The 19,517-nt window shown below is 35.1% G+C and overlaps 1 protein-coding gene across 1 annotated transcript in view; it reads right to left on the bottom strand.

Annotated features, from left to right (window-relative positions):
- The window catches only part of RYR2 (ryanodine receptor 2), an 829,832-nt gene that overhangs the window by 153,543 nt on the left and 656,772 nt on the right, over nt 1-19,517 (bottom strand). Inside the window, exons 63-66 of the mRNA XM_045165522.1 lie at nt 17,495-17,544; nt 6,080-6,140; nt 4,206-4,444; nt 2,634-2,715 (exon numbers count right to left, since the gene is read on the bottom strand). Of these exons, the coding sequence (XP_045021457.1) occupies nt 2,634-2,715; nt 4,206-4,444; nt 6,080-6,140; nt 17,495-17,544 (432 nt within the window). The remainder of the gene's footprint in view (nt 1-2,633; nt 2,716-4,205; nt 4,445-6,079; nt 6,141-17,494; nt 17,545-19,517) is intronic.

Below are 19,517 nucleotides of genomic sequence, written 5' to 3'. Positions count from 1 at the left end.
ATCCAGGCAAGAACAGCAAAAAACAATAACAGTAAGTGCTGAGGTATAAGAGAATAACTGCTGAGGCATAAGAGAATTTTGACTACCAGGTATTAAAATAAATTACAAAATACTAATAATTTAGGTTAAACAGTACTGCTCTTATCATTCAAAAAATCAAACAATAGAACAGAATTCTAGAAATGTATATTCTAGAACACATTCTAGAAATATAACCTATCATATTTAGTGTATGATTGAGTTTATTTTAAATCAGTGAATAAAAGAAACATTTAATAAATCATTATGTTAGACACAATGGATGATTTAAAAATTGAATTTAAATTCTACATAACAAACACCAAACAGAAACACGAAATTCAGATGCATTTCTAGTAAATTCTCTTCTTAGCCCTGAGATAATCATTTCAGAAGAGGGCAACAGATGATTAGATGGTTAGACACCATCACCAACTCAATGGACATGAACTTGAGCAAACTCCGGGAGGTAGTGAAGGACAGAGAAGCCTGGTGTGCTGCAGTCCATGGGGTCGCAAAGAGACACAAATTAGCAACCGAAGAACAACAAACGATTTCAGATATTCTCTGCCTTCCTCAAGCTTCTCACGCTTGCTTTTTTAACCATGATTTGGCTAAAGACTCCAGTCATATTTCAATGAGACAACAAAAGTTATTAGACACAAACCTAGACTTACCTTCTACTTGTTTCCTATTGAGTAAAGAAAGTTTTGAGTTCCAAAGAACCATGTTTTAAAAAATACATTCCTGACGACACCATGTAATTCTCTGTATTGTGTGCTCCTCACACACAATAACTTGCCACTATAACATTTATCAGTTTATTTGTTCTGTTTCTTCCACTTGACATAAGCTCTTTGAGAGCAGGGATCTATCTGTTCACTGTTGTATCCCAGAATCTGACATTTAATAAATATTTACTGAATGAACAAAAGAATGAAAAAGTAAATCTAGACAAATGAAAACATGAAAAACCTAGGAGAGCAAATATTTTAATTTCTAGTTGTTAAGGTATAGTATAAACTTTTTAAAATCATGAAAATAAGAGGAAGACACATATGATGTAACTGGTAGATTTGATTATATAAAAGTTCAAAACTCTCATGACATAAAAACTATCTGTACATTATGTCTTATATATAAGCACTATAAAGGGATAAAAATGTGAAAAATCATAAAAACAGGAGAAATGACAGACAAGAGGTTAATAATGAATAAATAGAAAGGTTATTACTGATGAGTAAGACAATAAACTAATAGAAAAATGGACAAAAAATTAGAAAAGGTAATTTATCAAATAAATAAAAATGGCAAAGTAAACATAACAGAGTAGCCCATATCGAGTAATCAGAGAAATGCACCTGAAAATAAAAATGATATCCCATTTTAACTATTAAATTTATAAATAGTTAAAAAGAATAATCAGAAATGAGAAACATGTGAGGAAGTAAGAATCCTCTTGCAAACTTTATAGTATAAAACGAATCAATTTTTTAAAAGATAGTAAAATGTGTATCATAAACCTTTAATATGTGCATACTTTTTAACCCAGATCTCCAAATTCTGATAAAGGAAAGAAAATAAATACACACAGAAAATTTTGAACATAGATTTAGCATTATTTATGATAATGAAAAGAGAAAAGAGGCTATATGTCAAAAATGAAGGAACATTTCAATATGATACTTCCTTAGGATAAAATATATTTTATAGCCACAAAAAATTATTTAAAAAAGATTAACTTAAAATGCAGATAAAACTTCAGAAATATTTAGAAAAAAGCAATTATTTTTTTCCATTGATCTACTTTCCTATATACTGGTAATTGCAACTTTACCATTTTTAAAAAGTTTTAATATTTGGTAGGCCACATACATACCCATTTATTATTTTATTTTTCTCTCTCAAAATTGTATATGCTAGTCTCATGCATTTATTCTTCCTAATGAACTTCTGAATTATTTTTTCAAGTTCAGTAAAAAAGCAAATATCTACTTGAAATTGTATTATAATTAAGGTTAATTTGAAGAGAATTTACATCTACTCAATATTCCTCTCTCAGAATACCTTTGATTTATTTACTTCATTTATTGGTCTTTTATTAGCATATCTTTTTATTTATTTTAACTGGTAAAAAAAAAGTCTTCTTTTTCTTCTCTCTTCCATAGAAATTTTTTACTAAAGTTACCAGTGATCCCTTTGTTTCAGTTCAGTGGGGACACCTTATCTTACTTGATCTGTCCACATCCTCTGACCCTGCAAATCTTCCCCTCTTGAACTTAAGAAAAAATTAAACTGGTTTAATAACTACCCATATTCAGTCTTTTATAAGATTCATTAATGCTGTAAAGTTTAAACTTTATATTAAATATGGTCTTTACCATTATTGCTTTACATTTTTCATTCATAAATTGTCATTTATTATATTAATAAACATATCAATCAAATTTAGCATTTAGCTTAAAGATTGCATAATTCCTCCCAAGGAATTCAACACATCAATCTGGTTGTTTAGCTTATAACTAAGGAAAAAGTTATAAAATGAAACCCTGGAAATGAATAATTATAACATCTAAAAAAACTATTAGTAAGAAGTTAAACTCTTAAAATCTTACCTTTCCACATAAATACTCTTGCTGGTTCCCAAAGCATACAAGCTAGTCAGAATTCTATAACATGACACCTGTACATCTTCCACTAAGGAAAAAGAGAATTTCATTCAAAACACTTGTTATCAATACACTGTCCTGAGAAAGTTTAGGCTAAAAACAAAATTCTATATCAAAGACATACTAATATTTTAATATTTGACAAAATATAAGAACATATACAATTATATTTAAATTCATGATTATATTTTAAAACACAAAATTTTAAAATTACATTTAAATTACATTTAAAACTTTTTTCTCAAATAAAAGTCTTCTTCAAGGAGCTAAAAGCATTCTAAAGACTCATGCTCTGATTATACAGACAGAATATTATCAGGAACAATTTATCATTTTTCTTTAGGCATAAGAATAAGGATTTCTTCAAGAATAAAACTAAGCACAAGAATATCTGGGAGGACAGGTCCATTTTGACTCCTGTTTCAAAGGTACATAAAGACAGTATCTTTTATTTTAACTCTCAAATGAACAAGAATGAGAATGCTGGAGAATGGGGTGTATCATTTATTTCTGAAACAAGTTAGAATTCAAAGCGTAAGAAAGTTACTCTTGTAGTTTCTAAAGCTAGAAAATAAAACTTCTAAGATGATCTCTGATTCAATAAACATGTTCAACAGGCAAAGAAATACAAGAACCTTGGATTTCTAATGCCAACTCTGTTACCACTTTCTGGAGGACACACCATATCATGAATGGAGAAATCATTCTCCTCTCCCATACTTGTTTCTGTGTCAATATGGGATGGGAAGTAATGTTCCCACTGGTTCAAGTAGTGTCAATATTTTGAAACTAGTCTTTGTGCCATTCTCTGATTACCACAATGGTTTTTACAGAACTTTACCTGGGAGACCTACACCATTTGAGAGTCTGAGTGGGTGGGTCTGTGGGCAAGACCCACTTGACTGCTAGATATGGGCTTTTATCTTCCTTCATGTTCATACAGGCAGAAGGGAAGGAACTTAGGTCACGTGTTCTCTTTCCACTCGAGCTTGGGCATTCTGTGGATATTTTTAATAACTACAGAATTCCAGACAAAAACAGCAGATGAAATCCCCTATGAAAACAGACTGAAATCTATAAACCAAAGACATTTGAGCCACCCTGGTAGATCAATTATTTAGACACAGACTTTGTCTCAGCAGTCTTCACATATTGGTAGGAGAGCTTGCAGAAACAATTTGCATCAACTCAGAAATAATTTGAAAACACTTAATGCTGCATGTCCTATGGTGAAACTGCATTAGAAAATTTCCATGGAAAAAGACATCATAAAAAGAGTAAAATTTGGAACTTGTATGTCAACAATGTAGACTATCTATAACCACTACCTTACTGGTCCCTCCTGTGAATTCATGATCTATCTCTATAATAATAGTTTTGTAACTCAAATGTCAACCTCAAGTGTTCTTCCAAAAAAAAAAAAAAATTTAAAGCAGTGTTTGAGTAATCTCTATGATGTGGCTGTTACAATTTCCGATTGTACTATTTAGATAATGAAACTCTAATAGATTTACATACATATTAGATCTTCTCCGAATTGATGCTGGCCAATATGCTCAAATAATGATGACAGCATTGGCAACAGTGCCACCGTGGTATAATTGATAATCTGAGTAACACCTTTGGGTTGGTTTCGGGTGTGGGTGAACTGGCCCTGCTTAAGATTCTCCATCGTCTTCTCCAGATCCTCTGCAGCATTGTCCAGGAAGGCTCTGAGAGCACTTTTAACACTCTCCAGGCCAGTCTTCATCACAGTCCTAGGGAGGAAAGAAGGGACAACTTATACCTTGTGGTAGGAGCACATAAAATACAAATATAACATGCTTTTAAATCATGTTTATTTGTTCATGACGATAGTCAACTTAATTTTTTTAATCCACTTTCAAATAACATTTTTTTTCTTATATACTTGAAGTTATAGTAATATCACTCCATACATGCATAATCTTTCCTAAATGCCTTTAGAGTCAACTTAATTAGGATCTTGAAGCAAAATGTAGTTCTTTTTTTTTTTTTTTTCTCAACATCCTCCCTACTCTCCCGACCCTCCCTGTGGACGCACAAATGAGGAACCTTAATCCCCCAACCAGGGATCAAACCCCAAACCTGCCCTCTATGTTGGGAGCTCTGAATCAACCACTGGACTGTTAGGGAAATCCCAAATGGCTCCCAAAGTTATAATGATTTATGCTTTTCAACTGTGGTCTCAAATTTTGAGAATACTTATTTCATGACTAACAAAACTTAGGTCCTGAGCCAGTTTAGTTCACCTCAGATCCAACAAAACTAGACTGTTTTGTGAGGCAATGGGTGTGAAAGAAACATTTAATGGCGGTTAAACCAAGTTACCAACTGATAGACTTTTTTTTTTTTTTTTTTACTTTTAATGGTAGAAAATCAGTTTTTTCTAAATACGTCTCTGAAGACTGAACTCTGTATGAAAGTGGCATGCTAAAAGCCACTATTTCATGTAGAAAATCAAGGTGCATAATTGTATCTTCTTTCTTCATTTATTATATAAAACATCTCAAATAAAATCTTAAACATTAAAATGAATAATTCAAGGTATCACTGAATATTCTCTGTGGAAGACTTTTAGGAACTTTTATTTAGATATATCCTGGATAATTAATGAATTAAATGAATGGTTTAATGGCTGAATCAAGCTAACCAAATTGGTTTTGTATTTGGATTTCTGGTCACGGTGATACTAGGGCAGGGTAGAAAGTGCATGGACTTGGAAATTGGCCTACTTCCACACTTATTATGGAATCTTGAGCTTCACTTTACTCAACTGTAAAATAAGAATAAAACCCTCATGTTTCCTATAAAACTAAATATTATAACAAAATGGAGTACAAATATCATGCTTTGAAGTTAATAAGCTGTCTAGAGTTGTACCTCATTATTTTTACCTCACATGATATAGTCCCAATGCAACTCTCAATTATATACCTAGCCACTACAGAAATTACTTGAAATTTAAATAACAATCTGTATCTGATTATATATAAAAATAATATAATGCTCTTGTATTATTGGGCTTCCCTTGTAGCTCAGTTGGTAAAGAATGTGCCTGCAGTGCAGGAGACCTGGGTTCGATCCCTGGGTTGGGAAGATCTCCTGGAGAAGAAAATGGCGACCCACTCCAGTATCCTTGCCTAGAAAATCTCATGGACAGAGGAGCCTGGTGGGCTGCAGTCCATGGGGTCACAAAGAGCTGGGCACGACTGAGCGACTAACACTTTCTTACTTGTATTATTAATTTATAAGATATTTTCTTTTTCACCTGAAGTCTTCATTACAATTCCAACGAAGACACTAGCTTTTTCTTCAGATTCCTATATATCATTTTTACACTCATTGACTGAGATAAAAACATATCCATTTACCTTGCATCCAAAGTCTGACCCAAAATATGAAGACAGTTGACAATTGATGTTGCATCATTTCCTAAAGAGGAAACAAATAGCTGTATAAACTGCTCTGAGAAATTCTCAGTGTTCCTCTTTCTATTACCGCTTGTGTTCCAAAAAATTAGTCAAGGCACAACTCAATAAGGATAACTCAATTCAAGGGACTTTTTGATAATCAAGTTTAAAATCATGCAGTTTTTCTGCTTAAAAGTGGTTATGCAAATGTAAGTAGAAAAGCAATAAAGCATGTTTCATCAAATAGCTGACATACTCAAGAAGCATTCAAAGCACTGCACCATCCAAAGAATTTTAACTGGATTCTTCAAACATATCCCCCTCCCAATACCAGTTCACATTATTTTTAAATCATATTGTATGTCAACTTTTTAAGTCAGCCAATATCCTCTGTGAAATGAGGTGAGTTAAAGTCTAATAAAATTTAATTCCCTTTTAATTACCCCAAGTATGTCTGCTTTCTTATTGCATTCAACTGCATTAAGATGAATTATTTTGCCTGAATTTAACTGCATTCACATGAACATGCCTGAATGTTGTTGGTCTTTGGTGAAAAAGAAGTACCAAACCATCATGTAAGAAAGTATCAGAGGCTGAAGAAGTTAGACGTTACTTATGAGATATCTAAAATGGGGCAACTCCCCTTGAAAAATAAGATGAAACTCAGCCATTTTGATAGGAATATTTCATCACTAAGTACAGAAATATGAATCATATAATACATATATTTTACTTTATGATAAGGATACAATAAAGAACATATGAATCCAAAGTAACAAAGTGACCACGCACAATATAGTCTGACACTCATCACTTCTTCATTTCATGCTTTCCTACATGTAATATATACAATAATTTCCTGGTCCTTAGGTTAACAACTCTTATTTGAATGTGAGTTTTTAAAACATTTGAGTATACTATACTCTTTATACACAAAAGTACCCTAAAATGAATGAATTAAACATACATGGAAATTAATCATTTCCTTAGTATGTGGGCATTCCAGGTATAACACAAATACGAAAAAATAAATTAGGTATTCATTGCTGAGACTCTTGAGTTCTTTCAGTAAATGTTCCATTAATCTCATGCTTTGAATCTCAGAACTTCCAATAATAATGATGATAAAATCCGTAGAAGGGCAGAACTTGCCATGCCCCTGTCTATTAACTCGTGGCAGTGCTAGGGCTTCTACTATAGTCCTTAGAAGTATTATTCATTTAGTTATTCATTCACTCAATAAATACACAATAAATACCAGGTACTCTTAAACTTCCAGTAATAAGCTAGAGTTATGGTACTTGCATTTTAATGGAGGACACATAATGAACTATTAAGCCAAAAAAAAAAAAATCAATATGTTACATAATATATAGCCAAGGTAAAAGTATATATAGCAGGGAATGGGGATGAGAGCAACTGGACAGAGTAACAGGGGGAGTGGTCATTGGGTCCTCCCCAAGGAGATGGCATTTGATCAGAGATTTAAATGAACTGAAAGGACAAACCATGCATATATATGGGAGAAGAGCCCAGGTGGTACAAACAGATGTGCAAAGGCTCTGGGGCAGAAAATGAACCTACTGATCCTGGCAAGGAAGTCAAGATGGATGCTGTGGACAAATTCAGGAAAAAGAAGGAGAATATATGGTGGAGACAAGGGAACCAGGTTCTAGAGTATCACAACCAGAGCAAGCACTTTGGACTTTTTTTTTTTTTTTTTAAGTGCAATAGGAAGACATTTTGAACAGAATGTGAGCCAATTTATACGTTAAGAGGATTCATTCCAGTGTGCCAAATTCTGGGAGGGCAAGAGTAAAAATGAGTTAGGAAGCCCTTGCAGTCGTCTAGAACCAGTAGATTGAAGATGGCAAATTTGGCCTAGGATATTATTGGTGAAGCAATTAAGAACGTATGTTCACTTTTTGCTTATGTGTTGCCTGTTGGTGAGAGGGAAAGGAGGCAAGGATAACTCCGCAACTGTTTGGGTGAGCAACTGTCTGAGCAGTTGGGTGAATGGTGGTAGGATTCAGTGATGTGCAGAGAGTACAAGGTGGAGGTCAGAGAATGCAAGGGGAGGGGAGGGGTGGGAGTTGGATATTCTGCTTTCAACAGGTGAAGTGCAATGGGCCTATTCATCTCAGCTTGAGATATGGAATAGGCAACTGATACAAAAATCCGGAGTGCAGAGATGAGATCTAAGTTGGAGCTGTAAATCTGGGTCTCCTAAGCATATGGACATTTCTTTGAATCATGGGGCTGAATCAAATGTTAGCATGAACATAAATATAGAGGCAGAAAGGTCCAATAACCTCTAATGTTTGGAGGTAAAAACCATAAGGAGGATGCAGCACAGAAAATGACAGAGGGAAGGCCTGGGAGGGAGAGGGGATACAAAGCGATGCCTATGAATCTCATGCAACCAAAGTCAGCACCAATTCAGAGAGGCTGGCCTCTAACTCTTTTCCTAAAACTCACAGTTCTATTGTCCCTTTATACAGATGATCAGTATCTGTACTTCATACTGAGCCTGGCAATGCCTTTTTCCAAAAGGAGGCTCAGGGCATTTTAAACTCCTATTTGTATAAGCTTGTGAGGTGTGATTTTTGTTTGCTTTGTACCCTGATGTAGCCCAGCACCTAGACTAGTGCCTGACACATAGCAGGAGCTCAATTAGTATCTGTGGGATGACAATGGGATGTGAGTATGAAGAGTAAGAAAGGGCACCAGTGGCTAGACAAGTTCTGTGGGTCAAGTGAACATTTGTATGGTGAATATGAGATTTCTGTGATTAACAAAGTCACAAAACTATAAGCTCAGGCAGAATACACATTTTCGGACACTCCAGATCAGACAGAGTACAACTTTAAATGGAAACAGCCCTCCATAAAAAATGGTGGGGAAAAGACCCTAAGGAATGAAAGAAAGTATTAACTGAACTTTAGTGTTATAATGTATGGACCAAGCAAAAGAATCTATTTCATTGGCATGTATAGATGCCTAAACTAATGGTTAATCATGAAGAGATAAAGTATGCAGTAAGACTTTTAAATAAAATAGCAACCTGGATATTGTCCTTCTGAAGGAGATATAGATCACCATCATCAGGAATGTCAATCACACTATTAGTAAGAACCAGAAGGGCTAGTTCAGAGCATAGTAAGCTGTTAAAATTTTAAGGTCATGACTGTATTTTCACGTACTTAACTGTATGCAATTTCTTAACTGCTCTAAGTAGTATAAAAACCAAAAGTTTGATACTTTCAACTGGTGTTTTTTCCAAGTTCAAGCTATGTCCTCTGTCTTCAAACATAACTCTCATACTTCTAAACACAGGACAATACTTACGGATTACCTAATATCTTTAAGATTATGTGTTTGTGTGTGTGTGTGTGTAACATCAAAGATACAAAGGTACAAAATTAAAATTACAGCTCATAGAATCTAATGACAACATACCCAAGCACAGGGTTTTTAAAAACATTGTTAGCAACTCATAAAATAAAACAACTCCCTAAATAATAACAAAGCTAAAGCTGTTAGAGTCAAAATATCCTTTTTGCATTTTAATCTCAAACTGTTTTATGGTTTTAAATATAAGGTTTCTACAGTTCAGGAGTTTTCAATGGTATCCAAAATTTGATACATGTAACTGCTGCTGTTTTATAAACTAATATACTGAGAATTCGCAGAATGTTGACTTTCTCCTAGGAAAACAGTCAACAGTTATTCTAATTTTTATTCTTCTTTACTTTCCTAACATGGCTCCTGATACAATATCTCATTTTACTATCTTCTCTGAAGAGATGATTAACCTTAGAAAAATATTTATTAATAAGATGAAATAAAATTATGCTAAAAGGTAAAAATTTCTCTCCAAATTATGAGTAGGTAGAAATTGAAGCATGCTGAAGATTTCATTACTTCTGAAGCCTGTGATATTGAAAAGATTAAAATTACTGAGTCCCTAACTTGGTGAAAAGTTTCAGTTCAACTGAGAACATATATTGTACATGCTTTTCTTTTGCTCAAAGTCAGGAAATCCTCTCAGAGTGGCATATTGAAATGAAAGAAGTATCTATCTATCTTCTGATATTATGTTCATTGAAATGTCTGAGTCTGATATTTACCCTCTATAAGAATTAAGCTATTTTTAATATAGCAAGTTTCCTTTATAAATTGAAACTCTTGCTTTTCTCATACATACTGTCCTAAAACTACAGAATCTTTCAGTCACAGGAGTTAGACACGACTTAGTGACTAAACCACCATTCATCATTAAGAGGATCCTTAAGGTCTTAATATGACTGAAAGATTCTGTAGTTTTAGGACAGTATGTATGATAAAAACAAGAGTTTCCTAATGTATAAAGGAAACTTGCTATATATGCAAAATAGTAATCAACAAGGACCTACTGTATAGCACAGGGAACTCTGCTTAATATTCTCTAGCAACCTAAATGAGAAAATAATTTTAAAAAGAATAGATGCATATGTATGACGGAATCACTTTTCTGTAGACATGAAACTAGCACAACATTGTTAACCAATTATACCCCAATAGAAAACGGAACTTTTTAAAAAGTAGATTGTCCTACTTTTAAAATTTGATTTAAACCATTAAATTCTTAGCATAATGACATTCTCAGTTCTCCCAAAGGCACTATCCTCAGGGATTCTTAGTGCTTCAAATGACTTTCATTTCATTATATGTATCCTATTAAACAAACACATACACAATCTGAACCTTTTTTAGGGACAATACAAAATTAACAGTCGTTCCTCAGTATCCGCAGGGGACTGGTCCCAAGACCCTCCCCCAACACCAAAATCCAAGGATGCTTGAGTCCCTTGTATAAAATAGCATAGTATTTGCATATAACATACACGCATCATCCTTTTTACATTAAATCATCTCTAGATTACTAATAATACAGAATATAATGTAAAAGTTATGCAAATTTGTTGAGATATGGTGAATTCAAGTGGTACTTTTTGGAACCTTCTGGAATTATTTTTTTTTGAGTATTTTTGATCCCTGATTGGTTGAATTCATAGATGCAGAGCCTGCGGATATGGAAGGATGACTGTAATATTTCCTAATATCTCCTGATACAAGAAAACTCTTCATTTAAATACATGAACAGGGTTTGGGGGGGGGCGGTCACAGGGGAATCAACATAAACTTAATCCACTAATTTTTTAATCAGAGAGAGATATCAATGGGTAGAATTCACAATATAAAACTATTTTAAAAACAATATTAAGATTTTGGCACCAGTTTAAATCAGTCATACTCACCTAGAGAGAGAAAACAAGTATTTTAACAAAACCTGTTGTTTCATTTAAACATGTGATAATACTTGTCCAATATTCCTGAAGCTAATATTGGAGCTGTATTAATGATGTGCAAATGTTGAGTTCTAGGGTTATTGAGGTCAACCAGAAGAAATATTGCTGATAAGAAATATTCTGATCATGCTGCAAAATGCTTCCTTTACTCCAGGCATTCCTAGAAACCTGTTTGTCATCAAAGCTGGAAATTCTCCAGTAAATCCTAGGACTCTCTGGACTAACTGTCTTGCTAATTAACTGTCTTGCTATTGTGTTAAAAACTCAGCAGAAAACAGGAAAGTAGACAAAGCCTCTAAATGATAACTATTTTATGCCAGCCTTCTGGAATAGTATCTTGAACTGAATAGATCATTGTTAGTAGAGTTTAATGATCTTGTTTTAAGAGTCATGAGTTATAGTGTTACTTCCTTTTCAATGGAAGTGCTCTAAGTAGAAGGCTTTAAGAATTTTTTAAAAATGTGATTCTCACCAATTGTGAGATAAGCTAAGCTAAGCTAAGTCACTTCAGTCATGTCTGACTCTGTGCGACCCCATAGATGGCAGCCTACCAGGCTCCCCCGTCCCTGGGATTCTCCAGGCAAGAACACTGGAGTGGGTTGCCATTGCCTTCTCCAGTGCATGAAAGTGAAAAGTGAAAGTGAAGTCGCTCAGTCATGTCCGACTCCTAGCGACCCCATGGACTGCAGCCTACCAGGCTCCTCCATCCATGGGATTTTCCAGGCAAGAGTACTGGAGTGGGGTGCCATTGCAATTGTGAGATAAATGGATACTATATTTTTCTTATTCTCAAGGGGAAAAAAATGTAAAGTTTGGGCTATTTGTGAATGTAAGAAAATTCCAAACTGATAGGCTTATCTCATTGCTAAAAGCATCTGCTTACTTATCTACTCTTTAGACTGTAGTCTTCTTAAAGGTAAGACCTGGTTGGTTGATTCATTCCATCATAAGATATTTATAAAACAGCCACTATGTGCCAGACTTCCTCCTGGGCTCTGAGGATACAAAAATAAGCCTTCAAAGAGCTGAGTTTTGCACCAGAGACAGAAGTTAATCTAGTAACTCACAAGTGAGATGAAGGAAAAGTACATAGAGCTAAGAGAATGTTATAATAGTAGAGAGAGTATAATCAGAGAGGTCAGCTATGATTTTCCAGAGAGACTACTACTTAGGTTGAAATCTGAAAGGTGGGTAGTTCATCCCATTATAGGTGTCAGGGACTGGAGAGGGGCATATATAGGATCCCATTACAGTCAGTAATCACGGATGGTGCAAATGGCCTGAGGCAGATATGAAAATGACACTTTCAAGAAGCAAAGAGAAGACCACTTAAGCTGAGGCATCGTGAGGAAGCAAGAATTCTTTGGGAAACAGGGATGGAGGGGTACACAGGGGGAAGACTATGAAACACTAACCAGATTAAATGGCCAGATTAACAATTCTGATCTTAATTCTAGAGAAATGGGAAGCCACTGGCTACACAAGAGTATATTCAGTTTTGAGATCATTTTTTGCTTTGTCTTGCTTTCTGGAGGGGAGGAGAGAGATATGATGGTTTTGGAACACAGTTTAGAAAGGCAAGAGGGAGTTCTGAGAGCAGGGTTAGCATGTTCTTAGAGGCATACAGGTGAAAGACACCTGTAGATTGGCTTAGGTTGGGAGTAGTAAAGAGGTAAAGACATCTTCATTTTTCCATCCTCAGAGCCTAAGAGAATGCCTCACACACAGAAAATATTTACTGAATGAATGCATAAAATGAATGTCATGAAGGCACTTGATTTATTTCCACATGGAAAAAGAAAGCCGTGAAGTGCTGTGTCACTACTGCTATTCCTGTTGGAGTTATGGTTACCAGATTCCACTTCCTCTAAAAATAACTGAGAGCCTTAAATAGGCTATAAGAGTAGACGTTGAGGATTCTCTAATTGCCTTAAAATTAGGCAGTTAGACATTCAGAATTTCCACTTAGCATACCAAATACCAAATGTTGCTCAGTCGTCTCCGACTCTTTGCTACCCTATGGACTGTAGCCTACCAGGTTCCTCCGTCCATGGGATTTTCCAGGCAAGAATACTGGAGTGGGTTGCCATTTCCTTCTCCAGATCTTCCCAACCCAGGGATCAAACCCAGGTCTCCTGCATTGTAGGCAGATGCTTTACCATCTGAGCCACCGGGGAAGTCCAAAGCGAGGGACTTAGCATAAGTGAGGGAAAATGGAGGCATTAAAAGCAGTATTTCATTAGTCAACAATGTGTCCCTGAATATGGCACATGGGGTCCTTATACCTTGTCAACCTGCCTGGGTCTTAGCCAGTTCTAACTGATTTTCCAAAGTACAAGAACTTACTTGTTCCAAAATACACCAACTTATAATTACTAGCAAGCATTTCAGAAGTCAAAAGGGAAGACTACATATAAAACTGTTGCTATTTAGTCGCTAAATTGTGTCCAACTCTTTGCGATCCTATGGACTGCAGCCCTCCAGGCTCCTCTGTCCATGGGATTTCCTAAAAAAGAATACAGGAGTGGATTGCCATTCTCTTCTCCAGGGGATCTTCCCTACCCATGGATTGAAACCACATCTCCTGCATTGGCAGGTGGATTCTTTACCACTGAGCCACCAGGGAAGCCCTATATATAAAACAAATGCTATTTTACTTACTATTTTTTCCATAAAGTATTTTACAGGTATACCAGAACTACTGTTATGCTGGGAATATGGCTTGTTCCCCTTTTTAAAAATCCTACCTTTTTCTAAGATAAAATGAAGTGGTTTAAACACCTTCAAAAGCATATATGAGGCATAAAAACATGACCCATCTCTTTAATTCTTAGTGTGCTTCAATGTATAGAAAATATTTTAAAGTAGGTAAAAGATAAAGCAAATATAGAAGTTTAAATTTGGGGAATCCTCATTTTATATATTAGAAAATTTTCTGAACTAGAGATGAAGTTTTAGAGATATAATTATAATCTGGCAGCCACCTTGGAATAAATATTCCATTGCTGATCAAACTCGCCTCCCCACAATTACCACCATCATGACAAGAGTTTCACCTCCTGGTGTTTTTTAATGCTTCCTTCTTATCACTAATCCCACCTTCCTGACATGTTTCAGGTTAATGTATTTCTTTCTATATTTTTTGCTACTTGACACAAGCCCAAGTATTTCTTTGTTAAATTCAACTTTCACTTCTGTCTCACTTTATTCTTAAGTTAGGCTGTGAACAATTTTTTGAACTAAGTACAGGAAAAACATTTTGATCATCAGTTGGTATCTCCCAGAACACAGAAAAAAATAATGTAAAGATAGGGTGAAAGAAAAAATTAAGAGATTAATATGTCCATATACAAAAGACCACTGTATATATGCTGTTAGGTCTCTTTTTCTTTAGGAAAATCCACAATGGTAAAATTGATACATCAAATGGTCAATACTTGGGACTTCCCAGACAGTTCAGTGGTTAAGACTCCATGCTATCACTGTGGGGGGCACAGGTTGATCCCTGGTTGGGTAACAAAGATCCCGCATGCCCTATGATATGGCCAAAAGATAATAAAAGTTATTTTTTTTAAAGTAAATACCTGAATTATACCACTTCTGCTTTCATGTGAAAATGCCTAGATTTTAAAGATTTCATGGTGCATGCACATTAAATAGCTAACTGCCCTAGTTTAGCCTGTATGTAATTTGAGTCATCTAAATATAAGCTGTACAAATAAGACTAAGAATACCTTAGACTTGAAAGTGGTATGATTACAGTTTACAAAGCACTTTAACATTCATCATCTCATATGAGATTTTATATATACAATAGATCTCTAAAGTTAGTAGTTATTTTAATCTAGTTTCAAAATGAAAAAAATAAAATAAATAATTATCAAGAGAAGTTAAGTCCCTTGTCCAGATCATTCAACTGGTTCAGTTACAAAGAGGGGACTTACATACAGGTTTTCTGATCAAAGTCCATTATTTTCTTCAGGACATCATGTTAATGTCTAAAACCAAGCTATTTCTATAATATGTAAAGTTTACAAGTCTAAGACCTAACATGCTAAAATGTTGACAAAGCTATATTAGAGTATTGTTGAATAATAAAGACTTCTTGACCTTTGTATTGTTTTATAAGCAAATGCCAAAGCAAATTTGAAAAAATAATGTGACATTAATAAAATGCACATTAAAGTATGCTTCCCAGATAAAGACACACAGTAGTTCTCCAATAAATTCCTGTTAAAAATAAAAAATAGTTATATTTAAAGGCAAAGGGATTATAATATACAATGCCTAGATGAAATATTAGAATCACAGATGAAATGAATATTAAAATCCAGTTCTTCTCCTCTGATTATTACAACAAGTTACAGTATGTATTTATCTTCCATTACTGAGCCCTTAATATATTCAAAGGGAAAAAAGGAGATTAAACAACAGGCAAAACTAATACATGGTAATGAAAGTCTACATTAGTAGACCACTAGTTTAAATATAGGTCCTTTGCAGAGGGCCATAAATTGCAAAATGGCACGAGGTAGGCTTCTGGGATGCTGAAAATGTTCTATGCCTTGAACTGAGAAAATGGGCAAATACATGTAAAATTCCATCAAGCTATGTCATCATGCTGCTCTTAAGATTTGTGTACTTCACTGTATATATGGAATACCTCAAAAAATTTAAAAAGTGAAGTTATAGCAAAATGTAACACTGGAAACCAAGAGGTTAAAATATGTAAGAAGCTAGAGATAAACAACAGAAAGTATTATGGGGTCCCCACCAGAGGTAGATATAATTAGACAGTATTCTCTGAAGACAGATGGAGAATTTTTGAATACATAATTATTATGAGAAGGTTAAAGAGTACATGAAAGTTCTGTCTGAATAATTTACATAGAAGTTTTTCTAAGTTGAAGAGAAGTCAAAACAAAAGGCAGTCAACTGGAGATCATTCTGAAGGCAATTTCCCCATGAATTTTGGATAACTGAAACATTAATGCAAAAAGCTCAGCAATTTATGGGAATCATATCTTAAGAGTACCCAAACGTTGGATATAATAATATTAGAAACCAAATGCAGCATTAAGTAGTCATATCCAGAAGCTATCATTTCTCAAACAAATGTAAAGAATGTAAAAATTATTTGCATATATATATACACACACATATACATGTACCTATTTCTCAGTTTATCCTTTGTGGCTTTTATAGAAATAACATAATCCTTAGGTTTTTTGGTGAATGGACTAGGACTTATAAATCTAAACACACTCAATGTTTTCTTACTGAAGTCACCACAACACTGTCTCAAAATCTAGACAGCCTTGGGCTAAAATTTGCCTTGGCAGTTTATAAAAGCAGATGCAGGAAAGTATAAAAAATAAACTGCCAACTGCTATAGAGTCTTAAAGCCCCACTGCAAGGAGAGTCTGTGAAAAGTGAGTGACTGCCCTGCATGGCTAATGGAAAGCAGTGTTTGGGAACATGAACTTCAGCTACATGAATTCTCAGAAATGAACAAAAACTGACTACCGTGGGGTTTGGAGGTACCAGGGAAGTTGCTTTTGGCAAACCCAGGCCTGTCTCTATTATGAAGTTCCAATGTCTGGAATACAGTCAACATGCAAATTTGTAGTCAAGAGCACTGAAAAAGTAAGTTCAATTAAAAACTGTGGATGGGTATTTAATCTATCAGAGATAACCAAACACAAATTCAGAGGCCCAGTTTTGCTTCACCCCTCTGAAATAAAATAAGGTAGAAACTGCTGTTTTCATTCATTTGATCTTTAATAACATAAGTTTGTGATTTTCAAGTGTGCTTTGGACTGGTATACAAAGTTACGGTCTTCAATTTTACTATAGGTAATGCTACTCATAAACAACCTTGAGGACCTTACCTTGGCCTATGACGACCATGCATGCAGCCATGCAAACATGCATTCATGCAACATAGCAGCACACAACACAGTGCAAAAATGGCAAAGAAAACCAAGCGATGGCCATGCTAGTATTTGTTTAAGGGTCTCCTTACCAAATAGTGAAATCCTATGCCTGACAAGAACTCCAAGTTTGCAGAACAGGCTGAAGACAAAAGAAAAACAAAAGAGAAAAGGGAAAGGGGGAAGGGAAGGTAGAAAAAACAGGGAGAAATTAAATTCAAATGAAATAAAAAAAAAAAGAAGAAGAAAAAAAGAAAAATAAACAGCTGATATATGAGCCGGAAAAAAGCAACATGATGTCACGCAGAAAGAATCAATTCTCTGAGCAGAATGTGGAGTAAAGGTATTAAATAAAGAGTCTTTGAGTGCATATCTTTAACAAACACGGTTAAAAAAGCACATATTATAAGTAAAGGAACCAAAAAAAATCGAAAGCAAAGCTAATTAATATAAAAGCAATCTATACAAACCCCACAAAAGTATAACTACAGAAAACCATAAGGAAAAAAAATTAATTTTATCTGTACCACAGTACTACTGAAATTCTAGAATTTTTTGTTGTTGTTATGGGCATTATTTAACAATGGAAGTATGGTGCTTTGTGCACAAAATGCTACTTTTAGTATGTTTTCCCATTTGAACTTTCCTTCTTCTAGACCTTGACCATTATCCCATAGACATATACCAAAGCATCCAGTGAATTTCACACAATGAACTAGAAAGAGAATTTAAACCATTTATAATCACTCAAAGAGAAACATTACAGCTGTTATAATTTAAAGGACTTTGAATGCTAATGCATGAGTCAAAAATACCTCTCCTCTAGAGTGAGTTCCCAGGTCTTTGTGCCCTTCCTGGGGCTCACCAACATTAGACTCCAAATAAGGGTGCCCAGCACTCAGCATAATGGCATTGCTGTGCACAAATGCTCACATCAGAACCCAGAATCTGGGCAGTACCTGGTCTTGTCCTGTCTTGTCTGTCACCAGGCAGTCTGGTGACTTTCTTGTTGGGTCCTATTTTTAAGAACATCTCACTTCCACATTACAGCCCCTTCTAAATATCCCTTAGGATTCAGCTCAGGACATGTTTACTCCAAGAAGCCTTTTCTAACACCTGGGAGTGCTCCTTTAGCACTCCCAACCCAAGCTCACAGAAGTCCCCTCCCAGCCAGGGGCCATTTGCAAATATCTATCATGACACTTAACCTCCATATTTATATACCTGACATTATTTTCACATCTATCCACACTCTCCTGAACTCTCAGACACACAGGTGTTCCACAGCTAGAACTTGCCAAAGCTCTAATTTTGAAAATCCACTTTATAGCACCACCTACACTCAGCCTGATTTTTCCAGTCATGGTAGCAGCTATGTCCTGACAGCCCTGCCCTCTCTTGCCATCTTTGCCATCGCTACCAGGGTACAGATATACATCTCAGTACTGGGGATATAGACTATGCCACGGAATACAGTGCTGGCAACTGCTCATGGCAGAATGGGAAAAAGGAGACAGAATCACTTTTTTGATGTTGACCACTTTCACAGTAAGTTTTGCCCATTATTTCTCACTTTAGTAACAATGTGATATAACTTATTGGTGAAAAGTCATTATATAGGGCATAGGGTGGCTTTTCCAAGAAAATATTCATCCGCAAGTGCTTAAATGACTTTGAAGTCTTAGGAAATCTCTAACCAGTGCTCTTTTTTTTTTTTTTCAATGATCTTGTCAAGTAGACATTAGACACAAGATTCAAACTTAGTCCACTGAGCTGCATTATCTATCTTTAAGCTCTAACTGAAATGAACAAAGACAATAAACAAAAGCACCTTTCTCCAGGTATCCTCATTCACTGAGCTTTCTCTGTGTTAAGTCAATAAGGATCTGTCTCTGGGACTTCCCTTGTGGTCCAGTGGTTAAGACTCCAAGCTTCCACTGTAGGAGCCATGGGTCTGATCCCTAGTTGGGGAACTAAGGCCCCATACGCCAAGTCACATGGCCAAAAAAAACCCCACAAGGATATGTCTCCATCTGAAGAGAGTGTTTACATCTTAGAATTGCTTACATTTTGGATTATTGGAAACTATTTTAAGTGGTATCTTTTATCTGTTAC

Source organism: Bubalus bubalis, chromosome 4, assembly GCF_019923935.1.
Source record: "Bubalus bubalis isolate 160015118507 breed Murrah chromosome 4, NDDB_SH_1, whole genome shotgun sequence".
NCBI classification, from domain to species: domain Eukaryota; kingdom Metazoa; phylum Chordata; class Mammalia; order Artiodactyla; family Bovidae; genus Bubalus; species Bubalus bubalis.
The sequence above is the reverse complement of the archived record's forward strand: the minus strand, read 5'-3'. Positions and strand labels throughout refer to the sequence as shown.